The sequence below is a fragment of the Pristiophorus japonicus genome, chromosome 1, assembly GCF_044704955.1.
Source record: "Pristiophorus japonicus isolate sPriJap1 chromosome 1, sPriJap1.hap1, whole genome shotgun sequence".
In the NCBI taxonomy this organism is placed as follows: Eukaryota; Metazoa; Chordata; class Chondrichthyes; family Pristiophoridae; genus Pristiophorus; species Pristiophorus japonicus.
In genome coordinates, this window is record NC_091977.1 from 186,218,135 (window position 1) to 186,240,379 (window position 22,245).

General features: G+C 45.3%; 1 protein-coding gene across 4 annotated transcripts in view; it reads right to left on the reverse strand.

Moving 5' to 3' along the window:
• Positions 1–22,245, reverse strand: part of LOC139267315 (versican core protein-like) — a 270,388-nt gene that overhangs the window by 11,994 nt on the left and 236,149 nt on the right. For all 4 annotated transcript variants that reach the window (XM_070885459.1, XM_070885431.1, XM_070885450.1 and 1 more), the window contains one exon: positions 14,905–15,049. In XM_070885459.1, coding sequence (XP_070741560.1) covers positions 14,905–15,049 — 145 coding nt within the window. The remainder of the gene's footprint in view (positions 1–14,904; positions 15,050–22,245) is intronic.

Genomic DNA, 22,245 nt, shown 5'->3' on the forward strand with positions numbered 1-22,245 from the left:
TACTGAAAGCCTGCAGGCCATGTTTTCCACAAACGGCCTACCCGATGTCCTGGTGAGCGACAATGGGCCATGTTTTACTAGTGCTGAGTTCAAAGAATTCATGACCCGTAACAGGATCAAACATGTCACATCTGCCCCGTTTAAACCAGCGTCCAATGGTCAGGCAGAGAAAGCAGTGCAAACCATCAAGCAAAGCTTGAAGAGGGTAACTGAAGGCTCACTGCAGACTCGCCTATCCCGAGTCCTGCTTAGCTACCGCACGAGACCCCACTCACTCACTGGGATCCCACCTGCTGAACTGCTCATGAAAAGAGCACTTAACACAAGGCTCTCGTTAGTTCACCCTGATCTACATGAACAGGTAGAGAGCAGGCGGCTTCAACAAAGTACATACCATGATAGCGCAAATGTGTCACGCGAGATTGAAATCAATGATCCTGTATTTGTATTAAATTATGGACAAGGTCCCAAGTGGCTTCCCGGCACTGTCATGGCCAAAGAGGAGAGCAGGTTGTTTTGGGTCAAACTTTCAAATGGACTCATTCACCGGAAACACTTGGACCAAATCAAACTCAGATTCACGGACTATCCTGAGCAACCCACCTTGGACCCTACCTTTTTTGATCCCTCAACATACACACTAGTGGCAACTGGCACCACGGTTGACCACGAAGCAGAACCCATCATCCACAGCAGCCCAGCAGGGCCCAACACACCAGGCAGCCCAGCAAAGTCAGCTGCACAGCAGCCCAGTGAGGGCCCAACAAATGATTCAACAACACCAGCTTTCACACCAAGATGATCAACCAGGGTAAGAAGGGCCCCAGATCGACTCACATTGTAAATGGTTACACTATTGATTTTGGGGGGTGGTGGGGGGGGGGTGGGGGGGCGGGAGTGTTGTTATATATGTAAACTTGTATTTACTCTGTACAGCCACCAGAGGGCTCATCCCCTGGAATCCCAAGGGATCCCATAATCCCTTAGGAGCACAGGTATTTAAGGTTGCAATAAAAGACTAAGGTCACACTTTACTTTGAGCTCACAGTGTTCAGTCTGACTCTTTCTCCATACACTACAGGATTTTTTTCTTTTTTGGGGGGAATTTTTCGCCGCGATAATGTTGAGAAAATTAGCGGTCTTTTGGGCGGCAATCAGGCGCTGGCGGGCTGATAGGAAATTGTATCCCCAAGACTTTGCATCTAATGAGAGCCAATCGGAGAATCAGGCACGGAACCAATTCAGGCTTTTTGATCTTAATAGATAATTCTTTCAATTCGCAAACCTTCTTTCGGAGGCATTTCTCAGCAAGCCTTTTTCAATGAATTTGATCTGGAGTCTTTAAAGATAGGCTAAGGGCAATGTCAGAAGAAACTTAGATAACACAAGACAACTTCCATAGTTGGTGAGTGTAATGTATTTGCTTCATGGGATCTTTGCTTAAGAATTCATAGCAACACATTGCTATTAAGAACTAGTTGGTATATTACCAAAAGGTTTAACAGTCACACTACACATCACCAGTTCATCCACCAGGCTCACAACCACCTTCTTCATCGTGGATCCCCTGAACCCAACTGGCTGGGGTTTTATTGAGCCTTGCCAACATCATCATCATAGGCAGTCCCTCGGAATCGAGGAAGACTTGCTTTCACTCCTGAAGTGAGTTCTTTGATGGCTCAACAGTCCAATACGAGAGCTACAGACTCTGTCACGGGTGGGACAGATAGTCGTTGAGGGAACGGGTGGGTGGGACTGGTTTGCCACACGCTATTTCCGCTGTCTGCGCTTGATTTCTGCATGCTCTCGGCATTGAGACTCAAGGTGCTTAGCGCCCTCTCAGATGCACTTCCTCCACTTAGTGCCGTCTTGGACCAGGGACTCCCAGGTGTCAGTGGGGATGTCGCACTTTATCAGGGAGGCTTTGAGGGTGTCCTTGTAGCGTTTCCGCTGCCCACCTTTGTCATGAGGGAGCTCCGAGTAGAGCACTTGCTTTGGGAGTCTCGTGTCTGGCATGCGGACTATGTGGCCTGCCCAGCGGAGTTGATCGAGTATGGTCAGTGCTTCAATGCTGGGGATGTTAGCCTGAATGAGGACGCTGATATTAGTGCATCTGTCCTCCCAGGGGATTTGTAGGATCTTGCGGATACATCGTTGGTGATATTTCTCCAGCAACTTGAGGTGTGTACTGTACATGGTCCATGTCTCTGAGCCATACAGGAGGACAGGTATTACTACAGCCCTGTAGACCATGAGCTTGGTGGCAGTTTTGAGGGCCTGGTCTTCAAACACTCTTTTCCTCAGGTGGCCAAAGGCTGCACTGGCGCACTTGAAGGTGGTGTTGGATCTCGTCGTCGATGCCTGCTCTTGTTGATTGGAGGCTCCCGAGATATAGGATGTGGTCCATAGTGTCCAGGGCTGTGCCGTGGAGCTCGATGACTAGGGGACAGTGCTGTGCGGTGAGGATAGGCTGGTGGAGCACCTTTGTCTTACGGATGTTTAGCGTAAGGCCCATGCGTTCATACGCCTCAGTAAATACGTCGACTATGTCCTGAAGTGCAGCCTCTGTATGTACGCAGACGCAGGCGTCGTCCGCGTACTGTAGCTCGACGACAGAGGTTGGGGTGGTCTTGGATCTGGCCTGGAGACGGCGAAGGTTGAACAGGTTCCCACTGGTTCTGTAGTTTAGTTCCACTCCAGTGGGGAGCTTGTGACGTCTTGTGAACATCATGTGACTGGCTAAGCCACTCCCAACTCAACAACTCTACAAACCTGTGAGCACTCACAGGTGCATACATTACAGTGAGGAAGTGACCAAAGAATCAATATATAAAAAGGTGTTTATAACATAGTTTTGGTACAAAGTTGCAAACTACTTTTTATTTTCTACTATACAAGGAGTTAACAATTAATGTAGAAATGCTTAATTATTGCTAAAATTTGCTTCTTCTATTTCTATTTATTTTTTTTTATTCGTTCAATGAGATGTGAGCTTCGCTGGCAAGGCCAGCATTTATTGCCCATTCCTAATTGCCCTTGAGAAGGTGGTGGCGAGCCGCCTTCTTGAACGGCTGCAGTCCATGTGGTGAAGGTACTCCCAGTGCATCTTGTAGATGGTACACACTGCAGCCACAGTGCGCCGCTGGTGCAGCGAGTGAATGTTTAAGGTGATGGATGGGGTGGCAATCAAGTGGGCTGCTTTGACCAGGATGGTATTGAGCTACTTGAGTGTTGTTGGAGCTGCATTCAACCAGGCAAGGGGAGAATATTCCATCACACTCCTGACTTGTGCCTTGTAGATGGTGGAAAGGCTTTGGGGTGTAAGGAGGAGAGATACTCGCCACAGAATACCCAGCCTCTGACTTGCTCCTGTTGCCACAGCATTTATGTGGCTGGTCCAGTTAAGTTTCTGTTCAATGGTGACCCCCAGGATGTTGATGGTGGGAGATTCGGGGCGGTGGTTAGACTCTTGCTTGTTGGAGATAGTCATTGCCAGGCACTTGTGTGGCGCGAATGTTACTTGCCATTTATCAGCCCAAGCCTGAATGTCGTCCAGGTCTTGTTACATGTGGGCATGGACTGCTTCATTATCTAAAGAGTTGCGAAGGGACTGTGATGATTGACCTTCAACAACCACATCCATCTTCCTTTATGCCAGGTATGACTCCAGCCAGTGGAGAGTTTTCCCCCTGATTCCCCCTGACTTCAATTTTACTATGGCTCCTTGATGTCACACTCGCACCTCATCTCTGGAATTCAGCTGCAATTGTTTGGCTGTTAACGCCAAATATAGGGTCCAATATATGTGTTATTATGCTAATTTTGAAGTCATGGAGACATGGGCTAGGACTAGCAGCTGAAGTAATCTAAAAAAGAAAAGGGGTTCTCTGTTATCCTGGGTACACTACGATATTTTACTGAAATATGTCAGCATGTGGAAACACTCTGTGAGACGTATGGAGCTAATGCTTAACAATGAAATTGTCCAGAGTACAAACAGTAAAAGAACCCCCCCCCAAAAAAAAAATCACAGTTCCTACTCTTGATCAATATCCAGTAATCACAACTGCATAAATGTCAAATGATTACATGACCAACTCAACTGTAATGCCCTCCACATTTGAATAACCTGCCAACACTCTGCTGAGGCGGAACACGTAAAGAATAGACAGTTGGTTGAAGTGTTGAAATGACTGCCAGAGATGCAGGGAACCATGCTGCATTAGAAGTAAATATGCCTTCACGAGGAAGGAGATAAATCTTGTGAAGTGGAGCTACCGTGTGAAAGGTATTTAGGACATAGTTAACAGAATACAACGTAAATTTTCTGCTTTAGCGTTCTGGGGCGTACCCAAAGAGCACAGCAGGAAATCACACACAGCTAGTCCATGAATTTCCAGCCATTAAAATGAATGAATGGTGAGTCACAGGCTCGGGGTTTGTCGTTCACTGATACACGCTCCTGCTGTACACCAGCAGTGCAAAAGCAGATGTATCCTTATAGCTCTTTACTACTTATCGCAGTTACTATGGGCTTGAACCTCCACTTTTGAGCTTATCGCCCAAAAATGGGCGTTATTTCCAGCGTGGGCGGTAAAAAAGGGTTTTCCGATCGCCGGCTTCTCGCTCATTCTCAAAACACCTCGTTTACATTTTTGAAAATGTGCGTTACCGTGAGCGATATCAAATGGGCGGTAGCGTTAAATTTTTCTGACCTTCTGCCGTAAAGTGTGCCCATCCTTCGCAACGGCATGGCAACGCTCGATTTCCGCGATTCTGGAGGTCAAGGGTCACCATGACATGCGCAAAAGAGGAAACATAGAGGGAGCTCAGAGGGACTGAAGGCGTGTCTGGGTGTGGTGTGGCTGCTTTGGGAGGAAGGAGGGAGACTTTAGTGCTTCACAGCAAGTAGGCAAACAAAAAGTAGCTGTTACCAGCCACATATTTGGCCGAATTTTCCCATAATTGAGGGAGAGGAGGAGGCATCACAGCTCGCTGTGGAGACTGACGCTGGAGAAAGCAGTGAGCTGGGAGAGGAGCACATTGGAGGCCGCAAGAGCCAGGAGGTTCTCGGACGAGGCAAATGCCTCCCTCCTGCAGGAGATCGTCACGCAGGGATGATTTGACACAGCGAGTGCATGGGAAGCCCACCCCAAAGGCCTAACAGAAGATATGGACCAAGATAGCAGAGGTGGTCTCGTCGGCGACCAACGAGATGCGTGAGGGCGACCAATGCCGCAAACGACGGAACGACCTTGTGGGATCCGTAAGAGTAAGTATTACATTGATTTACATGTACTTATGTATTTATATAATTTGATTTGTAATAGTCATGAGTGACTAACAGCAGGTGTGAGGTCTTGCACTTTTACCGGGAATGTTTTACTCAACATCTGAGGTTACGGTGTATGTCTTTAGGTAAAGAATGATAACAATCCTAATAATCATGATTACATCTGTCGGTTATGTGTTGTATCAGTGTCTGTGACAGTACCTAGCAATGATATCACGCAATGATCTCATGCCATGTCGTCCTGTTACCTTTTACAGAAGAAGCTATTGACGATGCGGTCTGTGCAGAGGCGATTGGTTGGGGGGTGCCACCAGTCCCCAGTGACATCACTGACATGGAAGAGCAAATGCTCGCACTCGTGGGGAAGCACCCCCGGACAGCCAAGGACGCATCTGCAGGCACTGAAGTGATGCCACATGAGTAAAGCTTACACCACTGCGTGATGTAAAGTCAATAGATGCCACACCAACTCATATCCGAACAATCATATATGATAGATGATTTCTAAAAGTGTCATAGAAATAATGCTGGCCGAATGAAAATCATTGCAATGCACAATGTGTTGATGGTCATGAAATGTGATGTCTGTGATGATTTTGAGAGCAGTGGTGCTTTTGTCGTGCATATGCTGTGTGTAGCGCTGGAGTCACCTTGTTACCCTAGCACCCCCTTCTCCTCCAACAACCTCATTTGTGTCTTGCAGCTCAGCCAGCAGCGTGACTCCAGGCAAGACCACAGAGGCCAGAAAGTGGGGGCGTGGGGCAGGAGTCGGCGGACGATCCTACTACATCTGGTGCTGAGGAGCTCCGATTGTCACCGTCAATCCGCTGGGTCTGTTCTCGATGGATGAGAATGCGGATATCGAAGAACCTGCATTGCCACGCTCCAGAACCCATTCCACCCCAAAGCCATCTAGTGGCCCACCGGTCACTCCAGCCTCCACTCTGGAGGTGCCGGCCACAAGCACCTCTCCACAGGGCACCCCATTTGTCCCCAGGACGGCGCCGACCCCGCGGAGGTTTTGTGGACGCGGCAGGAGCGCGACATGACAGCAGAGAGATGGTTCAGGAGGACTGTAGACATTGGTGACCAGCTCATCGAGGCTTTGGGGGGCATATCCCGACAGCTGACCACCATGTCCAAGTACATTCCGCGCATGGCGGAGTCCCTGGATGCGATAGCCAGGAACACTGCTACCACAGCCCTCCCAGTGGTCCCCGAGCGCGGCACTCCACTCCAAGGTTCCGCACCACCACTGCGAACAACACATGAGAGCAAGGACCATGATCCTGCTTCTGCATCAGAGAATGTTGCCCCCTCAGCACCCCCCGCTCCCGTACTCGTCCAACCAACGCATCTGCCTTTATCCCCCGCAATGAGGCTCCGCCCGAGGAGCTCTTCGGCTAGGCGCTGTGGAGTGAGAAGGGGAAGGGATATAGGTGGGGAGAAGAAAGAGACGGGGGGAGGAAAGTGAGATGCATGTGCGCAGGTGATGGCTGTGTTCTATCTCCATCTGAGTGTATGCAATTTGTTGCAATGTACGGGGGCTGGGGACCACGCTCCTGCTTTGCCTTTGTATTCTGTGTTGCTGGACATGGTGACATGTGATTTATGTCAATGGTGGAAAAAGTGGGATGTGGGCAGGGGTTGGGTGTTGTTGGCTGTGATACTTATGATTTCAGACCAATGTTGGTATTAAACTTTTGTTACTGAACATAACCTTGTTGCGCATTGTCTCAGATAGCTGGACTGTTACACACTGGTGATTCCTTACCATGAAAGGGTTAAATACAATTTAACATCAATCAATGTAAACTTTTACTGGCACCAAGGTGATGGGCAGCATTGATGTCTGAGCTGCACACACACAGCAGTGTGTCAGTGTTGTCACTCACATCAGCGCTCTTTCAGGCAAATCTTTCAGATATCAGCTCCTCACTTAAAAGTGGGATTCAACAAATAACAAGATAAGAACATAAGAATTAGGAACAGGAGTAGGCCATCTAGCCCCTCAAGCCTGCTCCGCCATTCAATAAGATCATGGCTGATCTGGCCGTGGTCTCAGCACCACTTACCCGCCCTCTCCCCGTAACCCTTAATTCCCTTATTGGTTAAAAATCTATCTATCTGTGACTTGAATACATTCAATGAGCTAGCCTCAACTGCTTCCTTGGGCAGAGAATTCCACAGATTCACAACCCTCTGGGAGAAGAAATTCTTTCTCAACTCGGTTTTAAATTGGCTCCTCCGTATTTTGAGGCTGTGCCCCCTAGTTCTCGTCTCCCCTACCAGTGGAAACAACCTCTCTGCCTCTATCTTGTCTATCCCTTTCATGATTTTAAATGTTTCTATAAGATCACCCCTCATCCTTCTGAACTCCAACGAGTAAAGACCCAGTCTACTCAATCTATCATCATAAGGTAACCCGCTCATCTCCGGAATCAGCCCAGTGAATCGTCTCTGTACCCCTTCCAAAGCTAGTATATCCTTCCTTAAGTAAGGTGACCAAAACTGCATGCAGTACTCCAGGTGCGGCCTTACCAATACCTTATACAGTTGCAGCAAGACCTCCCTGCTTTTGTACTCCATCCCTCTGGCAATGAAGGCCAACATTCCATTCGCCTTCCAGATTACCTGCTGCACCTGCAAACTAACCTTTTGGGATTCATGCACAAGGACCCCCAGGTCCCTCTGCACCACAGCATGTTGTAATTTCTCCCCATTCAAATAATATTCCCTTTTACTGTTTTTTTTCCCCCAAGGTGGATGACCTCACACTTTCCGACATTGTATTCCATCTGCCAAACCTTCGCCCATTCACTTAACCTATCTAAATCTCTTTGCAGCCTCTCTGAGTCCTCTACACAACCCGCTTTCCACTAATCTTAGTGTCATCTGCAAATTTTGTTGCACTACACTCTGTCCCCTCTTCCAGGTCATCTATGTATATTGTAAACAGTTGTGGTCCCAGCAATGATCCCTGTGGCACATCACTAACCACTGATTTCCAACCCGAAAAGGACCCATTTATCCCGACTCTCTGCTTTCTGTTCGCCAGCCAATTATCTATCCGTGCTAATATATTTCCTCTGACTCTGCGTACCCCTATCTTCTGCAGTAACCTTTTGTGTGGGCACCTTATCGAATGTCTTTTGGAAATCCTAATACACCACATCCATCGGTGCACCTCTATCCACCATGCTCGTTATATCCTCAAAGAATTCCAGTAAGTTAGTTAAACATGATTTCCCCTTCATGAATCCATGCTGCATCTGTTTGATTTCACTATTCCTATCTAGATGTCCCGCTATTTCTTCCTTAATGATAGTTTCAAGCATTTTCCCCATTACAGATGTTAAACTAACCGGCCTATAGTTACCTGCCTTTTGCCTGCCCACTTTTTTAAACAGAGGCGTTACATTAGCTGCTTTCCAATCTGATGGTACCTCCCCAGAGTCCAAAGAATTTTGGTAGATTATAACGAATGCATCTGCTATAACTTCCACCATCTCTTTTAATATCCTGGGATGCATTTCATCAGGATCAGGGGACTTGTCTACCTTCAGTCCCATTAGCCTGTCCAGCACTACCCCCCTAGTGATAGTGATTGTCTCAAGGTCCTCCCTTCCCACATTCCTGTGGCCTGCAAATTTTGGCATGGTTTTTGTGTCTTCCACTGTGAAGACGGAAGCAAAATAATTGTTTAAGGTCTTAGCCATTTCCACATTTCCCATTATTAAGTTCCCATCGGAGTTGTGTACAGACCTCCAAACAGTAGTAGTGATGTTGGGGAGGGCATCAAACATGAAATTAGGGGTGCGTGCAATAAAGGTGCAGCAGTTATAATGGGTGACTTTAATATGCACATCGATTGGGTTAACCAAACTGGAAGCAATACGGTGGAGGAGGATTTCCTGGAGTGCATAAGGGATGGTTTTTTAGACTGATATGTCGAGGAACCAACTAGGGGGGAGGCCATCTTAGACTGGGTGTTGTGTAATGAGAGAGGATTAATTAGCAATCTCGTTGTGCGAGGCCCCTTGGGGAAGAGTGACCATAATATGGTGGAATTCTGCATTAGGATGGAGAATGAAACAGTTAATTCAGAGACCATGGTCCAGAACTTAAAGAAGGGTAACTTTGAAGGTATGAGGCGTGAATTGGCTAGGATAGGTTGGCGAATGATACTAAAGGGGTCGACTGTGGATGGGCAATGGCAGACATTTAGAGACCGCATGGATGAACTACAACAATTGTACATTCCTGTCTGGCGTAAAAATAAAAAAGGGAAGGTGGCTCAACCGTGGCTATCAAGGGAAATCAGGGATAGCATTAAAGCCAAGGAAGTGGCATACAAATTGGCCAGAAATAGCAGCGAACCCGGGGACTGGGAGAAATTTAGAACTCAACAGAGGAGGACAAAGGGTTTAATTAGGGCAGGGAAAATGGAATACGAGAAGAAGCTTGCAGGGAACATTAAGACGGATTGCAAAAGTTTCTATAGATATGTAAAGAGAAAAAGGTTAGTAAAGACAAACGTAGGTCCCCTGCAGTCAGAATCAGGGGAAGTCATAACGGGGAACAAAGAAATGGCGGACCAATTGAACAAGTACTTTGGTTCAGTATTCACTGAGGAGGACACAAACAACCTTCCGGATATAAAAGGGGTCGGAGGGTCGAGTAAGGAGGAGGAACTGAGGGAAATCCTTATTAGTCGGGAAATTGTATTGGGGAAACTGATGGGATTGAAGGCCGATAAATCCCCAGGGCCTGATGGACTGCATCCCAGAGTACTTAAGGAAGATGGCCTTGGAAATAGTGGATGCATTGACAGTCATTTTCCAACATTCCATTGACTCTGGATCAGTTCCTATGGAGTGGAGGGTAGCCAATGTAACCCCACTTTTTAAAAAAGGAGGGAGAGAAAACAGGGAATTATAGACCGGTCAGCCTGACATCGGTAGTGGGTAAAATGATGGAATCAATTATTAAGGATGTCATAGCAGTGCATTTGGAAAGAGGTGATATGATAGGTCCAAGTCAGCATGGATTTGTGAAAGGGAAATCATGCTTGACAAATCTTCTGGAATTTTTTGAGGATGTTTCCAGTCGAGTGGACAAGGGAGAACCAGTTGATGTGGTATATTTGGACTTTCAGAAGGCTTTCGACAAGGTCCCACACAAGAGATTAATGTGCAAAGTTAAAGCACATGGGATTGGGGGTAGTGTGCTGACATGGATTGAGAACTGGTTGTCAGACAGGAAGCAAAGAGTAGGAGTAAATGAGGACTTTTCAGAATGGCAGGCAGTGACTAGTGGGGTAGCGCAAGGTTCTGTGCTGGGGCCCCAGCTGTTTACATTGTACATTAATGATTTAGATGAGGGGATTAAATGTAGTATCTCCAAATTTGCGGATGACACTAAGTTGGGTGGCAGTGTGAGCTGCGAGGAGGATGCTATGAGGCTGCAGAGTGACTTGGATAGGTCAGGTGAGTGGGCAAATGCATGGCAGATGAAGTATAATGTGGATAAATGTGAGGTTATCCACTTTGGTGGTAAAAACAGAGAAGCAGACTATTATCTGAATGGTGACAGATTAGGAAAAGGGGAGGTGCAAAGAGACCTGGGTGTCATGGTACATCAGTCATTGAAGGTTGGCATGCAGGTACAGCAGGCGGTTAAGAAAGCAAATGGCATGTTGGCCTTCATAGCGAGGGGATTTGAGTACAGGGGCAGGGAGGTGTTGCTACAGTTGTACAGGGCCTTGATGAGGCCACACCTGGAGTATTGTGTACAGTTTTGGTCTCCTAACCTGAGGAAGGACATTCTTGCTATTGAGGGAGTGCAGCAAAGGTTCACCAGACTGATTCCCGGGATGGCGGGACTGACCTATCAAGAAAGACTGGATCAACTGGGCTTGTATTCACTGGAGTTCAGAAGAATGAGAGGGGACCTCATAGAAACGTTTAAAATTCTGATGGGGTTAGACAGGTTAGATGCAGGAAGAATGTTCCCAATGTTGGGGAAGTCCAGAACCAGGGGACACAGTCTAAGGATAAGGGGGAAGCCATTTAGGACCGAGATGAGGAGGAATTTCTTCACCCAGAGAGTGGTGAACCTGTGGAATTCTCTACCACAGAAAGTTGTTGAGGCCAGTTCACTGAATATATTCAAAAAGGAGTTAGATGAAGTCCTTACTACTAGGGGAATCAAGGGGTATGGTGAGAAAGCAGGAATGGGGTACTGAAGTTGCATGTTCAGCCATGAACTCATTGAATGGCGGTGCAGGCTAGAAAGGCCGAATGGCCTACTCCTGCACCTATTTTCTATGTTTCTATGTTTCTAAATCCCCCTTTTCATCTTCTAAGAGACCAACATTTACTTTAGTCACTCTTTTCGGTTTTATATATCTGTAAAAGCTTTTACTATCTGTTTTTATGTTTTGCGCAAGTTTATCTTCGTAATCTATCTTCCCTTTCTTTATTGCTTTTTTAGTCATTCTTTGCTGTTGCTTAAAATTTTCCCAATCCTCTAGTTTCCCACTAACCTTGGCCACCTTATACGCATTAGTCTTTGATTTGATACTTTCCTTTATTTCCTTGGTTATCCACGGCTGGTTATCCCTTCTCTTGCCGCCCTTCTTTTTCACTGGAATATATTTTTGTTGCGCACTGTGAAAGAGCTCCTTAAAAGTCCTCCACTGTTCCTCAATTGTGCCACCGTTTAGTCCTTGTTTCCAGTCTACTTTAGCCAACTCTGCCCTCATCCCACTGTAGTCCCCTTTGTTTAAGCATAGTACGCTCGTTTCTGACACAACTTCCTCATCCTCAATCTGTATTACAAATTCAACCATACTGTGATCACTCATTCCGAGGGGACCTTTTACTAGGAGATCGTTTATTTTTCCTGTCTCATTACACAGGACCAGATCTAAGGTGGCTTGCTCCCTTGTAGGTTCTGTTACATACTGTTCTAAGAAACAATCCCGTATGCATTCTATGAATTCCTCCTCCAGGTTACCCCGTGCGATTTGATTTGACCAATCGATATGTAGGTTAAAATCCCCCATGACTACTGCCGTTTCTTTTTCACATGCCTCCATTATTCCCTTGATTATTGCCCGCCCCACCGTGAAATTATTATTTGGGGGCCTATAAACTACGCCGACCAGTGACTTTTTCCCCTTACTATCTCTAATCTCCACCCACAATGATTCAACATTTTGTTCATCCCTCACAACTGCCCTGATATCATCTTTTATTAACAGAGCTACCCCACCTCCTTTCCCTTCTTGCCTATCTTTCTGAATCGTCAGATACCCCTGTATGTTTAATTCCCAGTCTTGGCCACCATGCAACCATGTTTCTGTAATGGCCACCAAATCATACCCATTTGTAATGATTTGTGCCGTCAACTCATTTACTTTATTTCGAATGCTGCGTGTATTTAGGTAGAGTGTTTTCATCCTAGTTTTTAAACCATGATTTTTAGTTTTGACCCCTCCTGCAGCCCTTTTATATTCAGTGGCCCTTTTTGTTTCTTGCCTTTGGTTTCTCTGCCCTCCACTTTTACTCATCTCTTTTCTGCCTTTTGTTTTTGTCTCCTTTTTGTTTCCCTCTGTCTCCCTGTATTGGTTCCCATCCCCCTGCCATATTAGTTTAACTCCTCCCCAACAGCACTAGCAAACACTCCCCCGAGGACATTGGTTCCGGTCCTGCCCAAGTGCAGACCGTCCAGTTTGTACTGGTCCCACCTCCCCCAGAACCTGTTCCAATGCCCCACGAATTTGAATCCCTCCCTGCTGCACCACTGCTCAAGCCACATATTCATCTGTGCTATCCTGCGGTTCCTACTCTGACTAGCACATGGCACTGGTAGCAATCCCGAGATTACTACTTTTGAGGTCCTAATTTTTAATTTAGCTCCTTGCTCCTCAAATTCGTCTCGTAGGACCTCATCCCTTTTTTTAACCTATGTCGTTGGTACCAATGTGCACCACGACAACTGGCTGTTCTCTCTCCCTTTTTAGAATGTCCTGCACTCGCTCGGAGACATCCTTCACTCTTGCACCAGGGAAGCAACATACCATCCTGGAGTCTCGGTTGCGGCCGCAGAAACACCTATCTATTCCCCTTATGATTGAATCCCCTATCACTATCGCTCTCCCACTCTTTTTCCTGCCCTCCTGTGCAACAGAGCCAGCCACAGTGCCATGAACTTGGCTGCTGCTGCTCTCCCCTGATGAGTCATCTCCCTCAACAGCACTCAAAGCAGTGTATCTGTTTTGCAGGGGGATGACCAGATGGGACCCCTGCACTACCTTCTTTGTACTACTCTTCCTGCTGGTCTTCCATTCCTTAGCTGGCTGTGGATCCTTCTCATGCGGTAAGACCAACTCGCTACACGTGCCACTTATGTCATTCTCAGCATCGTGGATGCTCCAGAGTGAATCCACCCTCAGCTCCAGTTCCGCAACGCGGTCCGTCAGGAGATGGAGGCGGATACACTTCTCACACACGGAGTCGTCAGGGACACCGGAAGTGTCCCTGAGTTCCCACATGGTACAGGAGGAGCATAACACGTGACCGAGCTCTCCTGCCATGCCTTAACCCTTAGATATCCTTAAATTGGCACAACAATGTTACAGTTTACTTACTGATATAAAAAAGAAAAAGAAAAGCTACTCACCAATCACCAGCCAATCACTTACCCCCTTGGCTGTGACATCACCTTTTGATTCCTTTCTACTTCTTTTTTGCCTTCTCTCCCTGCTGTAGCTGCAGCAGTACACCTTTTATAGGCTGCTCCGACACTGCTCCCGCCTCTCGCCAACTGCCGCTGCCTGTGGAACACCCGCTGGGCCTTTTATAGGCCGCTCCAACACTGCTCCCGCCTCTCGCCAACTGCCGCTGCCTGTGGAACACCCGCTGGGCCTTTTATAGGCCGCTCCGACGTTGCTCCCGCCTCTCGCCAACTGCCGCTGCCTGTGGAACACCCGCTGGGCCTTTTATAGGCTGCTCCGACGTTGCTCCCGCCTCTCGCCAACTGCCAGCCACACCGCTGGCGTCCGTCCCGGTTAGTTCTACTATTCTGGACGATATGTGTGGGAGGTGGTGAAATTGTCGGTGGGCGATCTCCATGGCCGCTAGTTTGGGTAAATCTGTTCCTTACCACTAAAAACAGTCGCCGGGTGTTATTATTGAATCTCGGCGTTAATTCCGTGAGGAAAGTAACGCTGGGTGATAATATGGGCGTTGAAAATCGCCCGTTCTGCTGATTCTGCCCCAAAACAGTGGGCGGACGGTAATATTTTTTCTCGGCGTTAAGCACATGGGGAAAGTAACGCTCAGCGATAAGTTTCCTAAAAATGCCCGTCAGTTTCCATTTTGTGCCAAAATGGGCGATATCTGGGCGTTATACGTCATTTCAGCGGTTAAATGGCCATTAAGTGGGCGTTAAGCAGACAAAAAAAGTGGAGGTTCTAGCCCTATATATTTTATTTCTACGGGTTTTCATTGATGGGTTTTGCAGAAATGTTCAAGGACGTGTGAGAAATCGAAGGGGAGGGGCGTTGATGGAGATAACTGCATGCAGTAAATGCCAGGTCTCACCTGTGCCTTTTTTACAGGTGTAGGTAAGGTGGTAGTTACATGGAACATCATTCCATTGGCCGTCTTCATGCCAGATCATAACAACACAGTCTTCACCAGAAGAAAAGAAACTGTCGGGCTGGTGTGGTCGCCAGTTTTCATATTGCTGTACAAGAAACAGAAATAACAGATTCATTTTTTTATCTGTAACTATAGTCATCACATAATCAGAATGACTGTGCAACAGGGTGTTCAGAACTGACATAACATTTTGAGCATTGTCAGTGGTACAGAAGTGAATTCGATCTAAAGCTTTAACGTCACAAACTACAATTGGATATTTAGATATTTTTCTGAATTATAATTGCTGTGATGTTGATACTGGCATCACTCACATGCCTAATGTCAGTGTAATTATATGCTAGTTATAGCAAACTGTTGCACTCAATGCAATAATGAAAAGTAAGTAGACGTAGATTAGATAGATGCCTACATGCAAAAGTGTTGTCTTGAAAGGTAGTGTAATTTCATTTAGAATTGTAATGTGGATAATAAGAAACAGTTGGCCAAACTGGAACATTCTCGATTTAATGTCTGATTGCTCCATTGTCCTGTGCTGCAGGTATTCAGAGCCCACCTGCCCATGCTCTTGTGCTTTAAGGTTCAATGCCTCACTACCTGACAGTCCTGTGCTCCATGCTATAAGGATACAGAGCCTGATGCCTCATGTTCTTCTATAACGACTTGGGGCCTGACTCATATCCTGTGGAATAAGATTTAGTGTCTATCTCATATCTTGTACTATATGATTCAGTTTCTAACTGCCCTCTATCCTCAAGCAAGTGATCACATTTTTTAGGAATGCTTTTCCTCATTTGCTTTTAATGGATGTTTGCCATAGTCTAGAACTGACTTTTTTATTTCTCAGTGCACATAGGCTTTAAAAAAAAATCTGAAATATATATTTTATGAAATTAATGAAGTTCTGAAAATAAAATTTTATTTTAACAACTTCAAAATAATATTGCAGAATTACATTATTTTAGGTTTTGGTTAAAAGTTACAGTTTTTACCTTTACACGTGGTACAATGTAATAAGAGAACTGATAGAATAGGCAAAGTGCAAATGTACCAAGAGGTAACAATTTACCACATGAATACTTTGGCCTGAATTCTATTCCTCTGGCTTGCTTTGGCATGGGTGCCTGTTTTCTGCTTGACGTGGTCACACAAAGCATCTTTTTGTGCTGCAGAATAAATATTCTCAAATCTGATCAAAAATCAGTACCCACCACCCTTTCTCACCAAAATACAAATTTTCAGCCTCACTATAAAGAGGCCGAATTTCTTTAACAATTTCCTTTACAGTTAAGGCTGATTTTTTTTTTTAATCATAAAAATATCAGATTACAGCTCATTGGAATCAGCGCTCAGTACTAATAAGGACTTCAGCAGAACATCCCATGTGACACTACAAAACGAAAGGCAAAGTAGTTGCATTGATTTACATGTTAGCATCATGAGATGTGACCCTACATATATTTATGATCTGCCAATTTCAAATCCCGTTATCTTGCATCCAATCATAAATTGTGTTTTACCAATTTAAAGTTGCAAATTATCTGGAACATCGTTGTCTGCATAACAACCTGTATTAAGGACTGCATCTATCACCTCATTCTCACCAATCTCAACTGTCCCCCATCATTTTGATTCCAAAATCTTAATTCTCTGCAAATCCTTCCAGCCTCACTCCACCCTGTTTCTGCAATGCCCTCCAACCCTGCTTGATCCCTCCACTCTTTGGTCTCCAGTTTACTGTACAAAGTCCCCTCCCTTCCAATCTATAATCAGTGTTAAAAGTCTTCAGACATCACTCCCGGCATTGAATTCCCTTTCTAAACCCATCTGCCTTGCTATGTTGCAGAAGTGGAATGAAATGAGGTTGGGAAGATTTCTAGATGAGAATTACAATTTTAAAATCAGTATCATGGGCAAATGGTAAGGAGAGGGGCAATAGATGAGTTAAATTTCATACGGATTATGATGCAGGAAGTAATGTTCTGGATAAATTGCACGTTTAAATTGATCAAAGACAACTTTAGAATCCTTTTTAGAACCTCGCCTCTCCACCACATCATCCCAACTCCATCTCTGTTTAAGATTCTGCTCCCTATGAAATGCCTAGGGACAGTTGTTAAATTAAAGATGCTATAATATAAGTGAAAGTTGTTACTGTTCAAATCTCTAACATAAGAACATAAGAAATAGGAGCAGGAGTAGGTCACCTGGCCCCTCGTGCCTGCTCTGCCATTTAATAAGATCATGGCTGATGTGATCATGGACTCAGCTCCACCCCTGCCCGCTCCCCATAACCCTTTATTCCCTTATCGCTCAAAACTCCGTCTATCTCCACCTTAAATATATTCAATGACCCAGCCTCCACAGCTCTCTGGGGCAGAGAATTCCACAGATTTACAACTCTCAGAGAAGAAATTCCTCCTCACCTCAGTTTTAAATGGGCGGCCCCTTATGCTGAGACTATGTCCGCTAGTTTTAGTTTCCCCAATGAAAATATCCTCTAATGCCAAATAATTTTTTTCTATCACAGTTTTTAAAATTTATTTGCAGCAGCTCCTTATTTTAATAATCATGCAGAAAATTATTTAAAAATAAACATTGTGTGGACATGCAACTTAAAATAAGGATATTGTCTCTGAGAACATTTGAGATTTTACGGTAATATTTCAAACATGGGTTCTGAATAGTCTTGGCAGTGGTGCTTTGTGTGGCCATTACTAGACTGTATTTAGTGCCAGGACATTGAATCAGACTGTAACGCCTTGTCAAAAGTGAGCCAAATCTGATAAAGAGACTCATTAAAAGGCTATTCCAGCCAAGTTGCTTAAAGTTAGCAAGATTATGTTGTCTGAATCATTTATATAGATAAAATTTAGGATTCTTTACATAACAGTAACTTCCCTTCACAGATTTGCACTTTTTAAGTACATTTTTTCCACTGGATATATTTCATACAATACAATCTATATATCTATAAATGGAATGTACTGCAACTCAAAGTATTTCTTTGCAATATTTAGCCAGTGAAATGCATTCTAAAATGATTAAATAAAATATATCTGTGCCAATAATGAGCCTTATCATCGGAACAGATAGGCTGTTGCCTGCACCCACAAGTAGTGGATTTCTGCCATTAATATTCCCATGAGTAGGTAAGAACAGTTGGGCATATCGAATCAGACAGAGAAACCCTCTTAAAGTTCAACAGGACTGCACTTAAAGCAGACAGCAAACAAAATCGTGGTTTAAACAGCTTGTTAGCATGGGCAGTATATAGTACTTCACGCATATTTTATTTGTCGCTCCAGAATCTATTTTACAGAAGAATAAGGAGGTTGCGGTAACAGAGCACCGATTGAAATGTAGATTTGACCATTACTTCAGTAACTGAGCAAGTAAGATCTGTTCTTTCGAACATTCGCCAGTTCTGACGAAAGGTCATCAATCCGAAACGTTAACTCTGTTTCTCTCCACAGAAGCTGCCTCATCCGCTGAGATTACCAGCATTTTCTGTTTTTATTTCAGATTCCAGCATCCGCAGTATTTTGCTTTTGTCTTTGCAAGTAAAATCTGTATTTGCTGCAAAATGCACTTTGAATATTTTCATAGTATGCAGAGGACTGCAAAAACCTTAGTGTTTGAAAATTTCCTCAGCATATTCCTATCTGAAGAACTTAAACATTTGAGATCTAGAAATAATGGCCCGCGAAACATTTACGAATTTACCTCCAGGCTCCTAGGCTGCGAAGCGTGCAGTCTTGGGCCTCCAGGCGTATGGCAGTGCAAAGGCCCATGGATACCAGAGACACAGGCGGTTCAGATGTGTCCCTGAGATCACATGGGCCCGGTCCTCCAATAACAAAGGAGGATTCCATTGCAGTCATTTACGAAGGGAACCCCTACTGATATGCAATGGAATCCCCAAATAATGATACAATTTACAGAATTCTAATAATTATAAATGCACTGAATTGCAGTTTATTCATAAGTTCCTTCATTGCACCAACCTCAACAAAAATTTAATTTTTTGATAAATAGTTTTAAACATCTTAACCCGGATCAATATTTGCATGAACTCATCGAAAGTGTATGTGCATAATTTTGGATTTTTAAATGTTTTATTTAAGCCTTATATATACCCTTACGCTGATGAAAGCAGGCCCTACGCAAATAGCCCAACTCTGTGCCAGCAACACTCATTTTTCAGGTGGTTCAGGTGATCTGTTAAGGCGTACCTTGACAGATCGCAAGTTCCAGATTTTGCACGTGCGCAAGCGGGGCCTTTCAAATGGATTACAGCGGCGTACTCAGAGTACTGTCACGGAGACGGCAATTTCAGGGCTAATATTTTCTGTTAACTATTACATCTTTACACCAAACCTTACTTCCAGTTTTTGGAAATGCTTCATTCATAAAGGCTTCATATTTTGGAACTGACTATACTTTCATGCCCCCTGTTTCATTCATCCAAATTTGGGAATAATATAAAATATGCAACGGTCAAAGTCACAAACTTTACATGCATGATATTCAATTTCTAGCTTTAGGCCTTAGGAAAGAAAAATTGGCAAGTACTGTCTGCAACCATAACATTTAAAAAGCTAATAACATAGATTCTATATCCTAATGAGCCTTGCTATTTCCTAAAATGATGCAAGCTGTGAAATTAAGCCAAACGAAACCATTTGACTGGGTCAAATTGGGTGACATGTCCATATTTGACCACTGGTAATGATGAAGCAAGACTTACTCTGTGAATCAACAGTATAACCAACTCATAGAACGATTTCTAGTATTGCTGGTTTATATTTATATTTTATGTATTGCATTTAAGGGGAAGCTAGATAAGTAGATGCGGGAGAAAGGAATAAAAAGATATGTTGATAGGGTTAGATGAAGTAAGGTGGGAGGGATCTCGTGTGGAGCATATGAGCATAAACACTGACATAGACTTGTTGGGCCGAATGTCCAATTTCTGTGTTGTATATTCCATGTAATCCTATGAAATGTTACAGCAGCAATACAGAAATCACACTGCACAAAACAGTTTTATTAGCTTCCATACCTAGGGTTTTGGATCATGCTGACAATATGACTCATTAGCATGTGAGCACAATTTCAGTTTAAATGGAGCATGGATGAATTGCATGCAACAGGTCTTTTAGTCACCTTATTACTAAAATGAGCGCCATAAATTTGGCAAAAGAGGCGTGTTCTCAAATTGTAATGTATGGGTATCCGATGGCGAATAGTTAAGTTTTAACTTTAAGTCCAATTTTAGCTACTGTTCCTTTATTTGGAAATCTGTCTTGAAAACACCAAAAGATTCAAACATATTCAATTGTACCAATCATTCAGTAACAACCTGGTTTACACAAGGTGCATGCATTTATGTTGCACTTCTAATGTAATAATCGACTAATAACAGCTTTTAACCTTGAGACTACCAGAAGGTACAGGAAAATAACATGTCAACCTAGGCTTGTTTTGTGAGTAAGCTCATCTTCTAACATTAAAAAGATGTGGTACTAAATGTAAACAATCCCCAACTGGACCAACTGGATTCACAACATGGATTGACACCAGAATGTATTATACGACACCCAGTGTGAAGCCGAAGTGGCAGGTCTCGCACCTCCCAATTTCAGTGGCTTGGCAACTGCATATGCAAATTGGGAACCGAATGCCTTTTTCAGGACCCTGACAGAAACTAGTTTGCGAATGAACGCAGCATGCACTGTGTGTACTGCAATCAGTTTCGTCAGGCGCTGAGCAGCCAAATCAACGGTCCACAAAGGGACAGCTGGAGGTTGCCACTCAAAGGTAAGTTTAAATGCTCCACATTAAAACCACGGGCCTCTGCCGGCTCCGCTTGTCCCGCTCATGATTCCAACCTGCCCTGGACTCTCCTGCAGCCCTTAGCCAGTGTCTGAGATGGCTAATTTTGTTGCCTCACCAGCAACCGACCTTTGTGGCTGCAAATGGTGCCAGCAACTTGCCAGTACTATCTTTCTGAGGGAATGTGACTGGCGGAACAATGTGCTATAGTCTCGCCGCACGCCTCATTAGGCATATGCAGCGCGCACTGCACCGGATCGTACCTCAATTCGACCTTGATCCAACATCCACGCCGAGAAGTTTCCATGCTCTTTCTGCACCTAGTGCAAACCATCTTCAAAGACTTGGCACAACGGAATATCTTTTAAGCATTGAACAGACTGTGAGTAAATTGGTTCTTGCTGTAATAAATGCACCTGTGAGTATGATCGCAGGTTTGTAGAGCTGTTGCCTCCCCTTTTATAGGGGGCACTTGCAAATTATGGTTTTAGTGCCCCAAAAAAAAGGGCCTTGAAAAATGTCTGCAGTGTCCCTCAGATTGGGGGGCACTTAACTTAACTGGTTAATTTTGTTTCCAATGAAAAGAGTTGGCGAGCTGTTGCCCACATGATCCACCCCGACCAGTCCTACACGGTCCAGGGCCGGACAATCCACGATAACATCCATCTGGTCCGGGACCTGATCCACCATTCCCAAGAGGCTGGTCTGTCTTCCTTTCCCTAGACCAAGAGAAGGCGTTCGACAGGGTGGATCACGAATATATGTTCGGAATTCTGCGCACTTTCGGGTTCAGGACGCATTTCGTCGCCCGGATTTGTCTTTTGTACGCCGCCGCGGAGTGTCTGATTAAGGTTAACGGATCTTTGACGGCGCCCCTTCACTTTGGGAGAGGGGTGTGCCAGGGATGCCCCATGTCCAGCCAGTTATATGCCATCTGCGTAGAGCCTTTCCTGCGCGTCCTGTGGACAAGGTTGACGGGACTGGCTCTCAAAGGGCCGGGCATGGAGGTCGTCCTCTCGGCTTACGCCGATGACGTGCTCCTCGCGGTAGAGGATCCCGTTGACCTGTGGAGGAGGCGTGAGTGCCAGGAGATTTACTCGGCCGCATCTTCCGCCAGGATCAACTGGGAGAAATGTTCCGGACTCCTGGTGGGTCAGTGGCGGGTGGACTCCCTGCCGGAGGAGCTCAGGCCTTTTGCCTGGAGCACGACCCATCTCCTCTATCTGGGAGTCTATCTTAGCCCCGACGAGGGAGCCTGGCCGGCGAACTGGCAGGAGCTGGAGGCCAAGGTCGCCGCTCGCCTAGGGCGCTGGACAGGACTGCTCGAGTGCTTTCCTGCAGGGGTCGAGCGCTAGTCATAAACCAGCTGGTGGCCGCTATGCTCTGGTACCGGCTGGTCACTTTGACCCCTCCCCCTGCGTTTGTTGCCAAGGTACAGAAGAA